This window comes from Centruroides sculpturatus, unplaced genomic scaffold, assembly GCF_000671375.1.
Source record: "Centruroides sculpturatus isolate CEXI.00-Female unplaced genomic scaffold, Cexi_2.0 scaffold305, whole genome shotgun sequence".
NCBI lineage: Eukaryota > Metazoa > Arthropoda > Arachnida > Scorpiones > Buthidae > Centruroides > Centruroides sculpturatus.
The window spans coordinates 64,040-71,016 of NW_019384644.1; the positions used below are offsets into that span (position 1 = coordinate 64,040).

Genomic DNA, 6,977 nt, shown 5'->3' on the forward strand with positions numbered 1-6,977 from the left:
TGAAAATTATTTTAAAACACTTTTAAAAATTTATTTAGCAGTTTACAATTTTGTATTGTTTATAATTAAATTCTGGAAAAAATTTGCAATATATAATATTGCCTTCATTACAGGTAGATATAATATCGCTAGCATCGATATACAGAATTTATATTACTAGCTTATGTATACGTATATATTAGTTATCTTCCCAAACCATTTAAGCTATAAAGCTCAAATCCGTAAAATTATTTCGATGAATTTTTCATTGCATTAGCAGTAGATCTATCAATAGTATGGTCTTGGTGGTTTTGGTGGTCGATAATAAGGTCTTGGTCGATAATAAGGTGATACGACTCTAGGCCTTTCTTCGACGACGGGTTTGGGTTCTTCAGTAAGACGAATCGGAGGTTTTGGTATTACTTCAGCAACACGAACTGGTGGCTTGTCAACTGGACGACGATAAAGGTATTCGTCAGGGGGAGAAGCGTATAATTCGACACTAGCGGGACTTTCGTTGCCGACGCCAGGCTCGTTTGTCTTTACTACTGCACGAAATCCTCCTGCGTCAGCTTCGTATTCTACAACTCTCGAACGCCCGTCGTCCTCCTTAATGGTATAAAATCCAACTACTCTTCCAGAACCGTCTGCTGTCTCTTTCCTGGTACTAACACCTCCAATAGCTTCGGCAATGTAATCAAATTCATAAGGCTTTGGAGTTTCGTCCGGTTTGAGCTGGAAAATAGTTTAATAATTTGAATAAAATCGTGTAGTAAATTAAATATCCCAGCTTGTGTTGTAGAATATGAACATAGGCTAAAACGGTTTTGGCTAATAACGTAATAATAAGATGAACACAAAACAAAAGTTACTATAAAATTTATTATATACTAATTTAATATCTATCAATATTTATTCTAATATTTCCTAAAATATTAGGCCCGTTCTTTAAAAGTGAAAAGATATACATACATAGTTATAAGGAGGCCGAACTTCTATCTGACTCCAAACGGAAGATAGAGATACAATTAACACGAGTACCTACAATACATTAAGATTACATTAAAACGAATCATTTTTGTATGTTTAAATGTAAAATAAAAGTAAGAGGAAACTTACCTTCAGCATGATGAAAACTCAAGAAGGAAATATTCAAAGTGAGGAAGATCCGAGATGAGCCCGATTATATAGAGAATCTGTGGTCTATGAATGTCTGGGAGCAATACTAATAAGTTCCTCGATATGAATTATTACTAGAATCAGGATATAATAAAACAAAAAGGAGCATTACCTTGACCCTGGATCATCTTTCTTGCGTTTTCACTTTGGACATAGCTGGACGTGTGCCCTACTTTAAGACACATGTCCGATTGTCTTTGTTCCAGATAACCTCCACTACTATTTATTAGTCCATTTATAATTTTCGTCGTAGTAGCTTGAGGGAAATTTTAATAATGCAAATAATTTAAGAAACTATAATATTTTTAAAACTTAAAATTATGGAATGAGGTCCTAAATCTATTATCTGTCAGTAACGGTCAACTTTCTTTTAACTTTGATGCCTAGGAAATAAAAAAATTGTAACTGTAAAAAGAGAAATTATATGTCATTGCAACAAGTTTTAAAAAGAAATATGATGTTTACAACAGGTTAGAAAAAATAATTACTTTAATTTGCATTTTCCATTTTTATATATCACAATTTCGTGAGTTAGTATTTTATAAATTTAAAAGTAAATTGTTATCATTTATTTTATATTGATTTGTGCGTAGACGATGTAAATTAATTATTATTGCTCTATTTATATTTTGAAAAACTGTTTAAATAATTATTGTCTATTGATGTATATAGTTGGTCTGATGGGATACGGAAACGTAACACATGGATGCTCTGGCAAAGAGCGCTTTTCTACGAGAAACTGGCCCCTATGTAAGTGTTAGACACATGAAGAAAACCCGACAAATTCCCCTCGGCCAGCACGTTGACCAGGAGCAAACCCGCGACTACAAGTGCTCAGTAGTTTTATCCATTAGGCAACTGGTATGCTGTAGATATATATTAAATAATAAAGGAATTAAAAATTAATGTATAATTTTAATGTTATATTTTGATAATATGCCCATTTCAAATTGTTTCAAGATAGAATTTGAACCTATAAAAATAATTAGGTTAAATCTAATTTCCAAACATTGATATGAATGAATATAAGTGATAAGAAATATAATAGAAAGAATAATCTAACGTATTTTCTTTTGAGAATTCTCTAACTTACGATAATATTATTACATTTAGAAAAAGTCAGGTTTATGTAGAGAAATATTCAAACTTAGTTATATATACATATTTATAATAATAAGCTTTTAACTTTAAAAATATCTTTACTCCCTGCGATATGAATATTTAATGACTATCTCATATCATCTAATAATTTTTATTCATCATATAAAATGCTTTTATCTTAATTATAGCCTATAATTTAGATAGATTTTATTAGTTTAACTCATTATCTTCAAAAATTTCCTGTAAGATTTTCTTTTGAAGAACGTACAGTACTTTGTATTCTTCTTGAAACACTTTGAGAAAAATGCCATTTTTGAGGAAATGACGGATGACAAGAAATTTTACGTGTAAGTGAATTTGATTAATAGAAATACGTGCAGTTAATGTTAATTATTACTTAAGAGATATTCTTTTGCATATTAATGGAAGATTGAGGATATCACGAAAAAAGCCTACACACAATAGTTGCATATTTTAGATATTCAGCGCATAAATTTTATAATTTAAATAATGCTATCGGCGATACGAGTATTTTCGCAATTCGAAACGAAAATAAAATTAGACAAAGACAATTGTTATATAACTTTTACTTTTATTGAATGCTTTGTACTTTACCAATTTTCAGTTAAATTCCCAAATTTAAAAATACAAAAACACTATACATGAATATTGGGGCAATACATACAGGCAAGCAAAAGGTAAAAAAATAGAGGCGATTAGCGAATCATTAACATCCAAGAATCACTCGAACATACTTTTTACATTTTCTTAATAGTACCAACGTCCGTAGTAGGCCGGGTGACGAGCGTAGAATCTCTGAGGAGTAGCAGCGTGAGCTACTGGGTGGTGAGGTGCAGCGTGGTGTGTTGGGGTACGGACGATGTGAGCGTGAGGTATATCTGGTGCAGAGGAGTAGAAAGCTACATCGGCTGGGTTTTCACTCTTGGTTCCCGGTTCGTTGGTCTTGACGCTGGCTCTGAAACCTTCGGCATCAGCTACGTATTCGACTACTCTAGAACGGCCATCATCTTCGGCAAGACTGTAAGAACCTACAACACGTCCGGAACTGTCTCCTGTTTCCTTTCTTCCCATTCGGCCACCATCCAATTCAGTTTCGTAGGCAAATTCGTAAGGTTTTGGTGGTTCATCAGCATGCTTTGTAAATAAAAAAATAAATATTTAATAATATTTTAAATGATTTTAATCTTTCGATTAGAATATCTATTTGATTTCAATAAGGAAAGGATGTGTGTTTGAAGGTTATACTTTCGTAAATCACGCCCATCGTTGGTGTCATCTGCATTTTGACCCATATTTTCCTGTCAAGGACGATAGCAATAGGGAGGAGAAAGGTGGTGACGAATAACTTACTTAGTAGGAGGAGAAGAAACTCCCATAAAAATATAATGACTTTGATTTACATGTTAAAGATTTCAAGTTTCAACCACTTAAAATGCTTCCTTATACTAATTATTAATGCAGGTTTATTTTATTGTTTGTCCTAGTTGTTTCTATATCAATCAATAGATTTATCAAAAGGAAATAAATAACTTACTCTGTAAGCATGTTGATCATGGTATGGTGTATGATGAGCGGGTTGGGCTTGGATAGCCAAAACGCAGCAGATAAATAAAGTTAGCTGTAATGAAATTATATCCATTATTTTGCTGTATAAATAATTTACAAGTTTCGATGGTTTGATCCAATAAACAAGTGTTTAGATTTTCATTAAGAACAATTTTATCCTATGGAATATTTTTCTTAAAACATTAGAGAACCTTATAAATAATTGGTATATAACTAAATGATTACTATAAGAAGTTCTTACCTTAAACATCTTTAGAGTTATCAGATGATTTGTGATGATGACAGTTCGCAGCCCTCTCTATTTATACTAGTTGCCACTGGTGTCAAAGGGTGTTTCTTTACGGCCACAGTTCATCCGACCTTGGGCCCTTCGGTGCAAACGCCTACCAGAAATGGCGACCTTTAGCCTTTTGTCCCCCCGATGAAGGTGTCATTGAGACAATTCGAGATACACCTGAATATGGAGTTGGCCTAATTTTTTCAACGAAACATTGAAAATATTCAAAGAAACTATTTCGGGTGTGGGTATTAAACGGCATTCCATTTACAAATTAGATCAGATCTTCTGTATCAGTGATGATCTGATCCAATTTGTAAATGGGATACTACGGAGTACTCATAAACGAAGTCGATTTTTCAAATTTCCATCAAGTTTTACATACAAAATCCAAGAGATCTGTTTTAAACGATGATATATAAAATGTGCTAACAGATATTTATATTGCTTACTAGTTTATTATATGTAATTTAACTTAACTACCCATACATAAATGATATTTGTTAAATAGTGAAGTCATGATTTAAATTAATTTAAAAGTAAGAAATAAAGAGAAAAAATAAGAAACAGGCAATGTATTTCGTATTTTACAAATAAAAATGTCCATAAAAAATAATTTTAATCGAGTACTTTACAATTAAAAACATTTGTTCTGAAAATATAAAACAGATTAGAGTCTAATAGATTTTCTAATAATGTATTTAAGAAAACGGCCAATTAAATTGTTTATTCATTTTTATATAAACTAAAGTATATCATTAATGAACCCAATAAAGTATTAACGAAAATAATTACATTTATAAGTGTTTAATTCGAAATATACTGTGTTAATAATAATAATTGATTTAATTAATTTTAAATTACAGTAATCATTAAATTTCATAAGACTGGCGAATGTTGTTTATAGGATTACATCATAATCCCAAAACTAAAAATGGGAGGAATAGAAAATACTTTCATAGATCAATCTGATAAGACTTACGAATATATAAATAATGATTTATTTATCTTTATTTAACTATTAGAAAATTACATAAATAAGTAATCGTCAAATTTCTTTTTATGTATTTATTATAAGTTTTTGATTAAGTAGATGAATGCGGATCCTTCTGTCCTCTAAATGTGTTTAAGTTCGTGACAATTATAAAATAAATAAAAGAATTATAACTCAAAGAAACAAAAAAGAGCGATTTGTTTATTAAAATATAGATATTAAATAATAATAAAAAACAATTTTTTTTGGTCATTTTGGCATAAGTTATTGCATATATACTTAATAATATTTTTATTTACAGGATAATGTTCACGTTATTTATAATATCTCTGTTCGCTAGCTTCAGAATTCTTTTCTTGACATGAAAACGACAAGAATGTTATCAAATTGATGAAGACATCTTTATATACTTGCACTGAAAATCTTCCGTAGATCTAACCTAACTTTTATTTTTATTTTAAAAATACTGTAAATCAACTATCGTCAAATAACTTTTTAGATATAATTCTGAATATGAGTCGCTGTTTAACTATTCATTTTTAAAAGTTAAATAGAGCATTTAAAATTTAAAATACTTATTATCAAGTAGTTGTGTAAACAGGCGACAAACTCAAGCCTTTTTTCGTGAAGGGTGGCTCCATAAGTTCTAATGACTAAGTCAAGGAGGGGAAATCTCTCGTTCATTTTTATCCACCCAAAAAAAAAAAAAAAACAAACCTTGAATTAAGAAAAAATTTCATTTTTGTAACTAAATAGTTTTCTGATTTATACATAAATTATCATTTTATTCTTAGAATAAATTATTATAATTTAAAGGTGGAACATATTTTTATAAATTTTTAACTAGGAGTTTTAAATATCAAATGATAATTATGCTAATAATTCTTTTATAGATAAAGTATAAATATAAAGCTCTCTCCCAAGATACACGCACACATATGCACACTCACACACAGTATATGTAATCGAAACCAGAATCAAACATTCGGAACAAAAGAACATGTAATTCAAGTGTATAACAATGAATAATTCTTCGACGTGACTTGAAAATCCATCAGTCACATCACGTGAGCATTAGTCACACTTTGGTATCTTCTGGGTTTACACCTGAATTCCGAGAAATTAATTTAAAAAAGGGAAGTGAAATGAGTAAACAGACAGACACACACACACGAAATATATATCAATTAAAACACTTTGTAAATATTTATATTCATATTTTATAACAGATATTGTTTAATTTTATGAGATTTGAAAGGCTAAGCATTGTTTTCAGGTCAATCGCCGTGATTTGTACACTGGAAGACAATAATTTTCGCATCTCTCGGGCGATTAGTTGTTGCACGACAACAATCACAAATCGTGATACCGTGGGCGTTGCTCCCGATCATAATTTTTATGCTGAAGTTTCCAAGAAAACAAAAGTATAAAATATTACAGGGCATCATCCAGAGTTATAATTTGTACTCTATGCCCCGTGGCATTACATTTCTTCTTTACGAATTTAATTATCGTCGTTAATTATACTAATATTAATTTATTGGCAATTTCGTCGCGACTCTATTCAGTTTTTTCATCGTTGAAACTTAAGTAAATATCTAATCTGTAATTAAAAACTATGAAAAATACAAAATAAAAATGATGTGTTATTAAAACATATTATGAATGTATGAATTAATTTTTTATATATTTTATATTAATTATTTCACATATTTATTAAATTTTAATAAATTTAATAAATATGTAAAATCACAAAAAAAAGGATATTTACGAAATTTAAACAATTTTATTCTATTATATTTATATAAATAACTTAATTAATAATATGTTTTAATATTATTTATCAGTTTTATTTTGTAT

At 29.7% G+C, this 6,977-nt stretch overlaps 2 protein-coding genes across 2 annotated transcripts; both read right to left on the reverse strand.

Moving 5' to 3' along the window:
• LOC111626136 (cuticle protein 16.8-like) lies at positions 1 to 1,201 on the reverse strand. Its single transcript, XM_023369434.1, has 3 exons — positions 1,099 to 1,201; positions 952 to 1,020; positions 1 to 714 (listed from the first exon to the last, which is right to left on the reverse strand). The coding sequence occupies exons 1-3, from the start codon at positions 1,105 to 1,107 to the stop codon at positions 268 to 270; spliced, it is 525 nt and encodes a 174-aa protein (XP_023225202.1). The 5' UTR covers positions 1,108 to 1,201; the 3' UTR covers positions 1 to 267.
• Positions 1,202 to 2,872: 1,671 nt separating this feature from the next.
• On the reverse strand, positions 2,873 to 4,253 carry LOC111626086 (cuticle protein 10.9-like). The gene is made up of 3 exons (XM_023369368.1): positions 4,088 to 4,253; positions 3,815 to 3,898; positions 2,873 to 3,414 (listed from the first exon to the last, which is right to left on the reverse strand). Exons 1-3 carry the CDS (start codon positions 4,094 to 4,096, stop codon positions 3,028 to 3,030), a joined length of 480 nt encoding a protein of 159 aa, XP_023225136.1. The 5' UTR covers positions 4,097 to 4,253; the 3' UTR covers positions 2,873 to 3,027.
• Between the last annotated feature and the right edge of the window lie 2,724 nt (positions 4,254 to 6,977).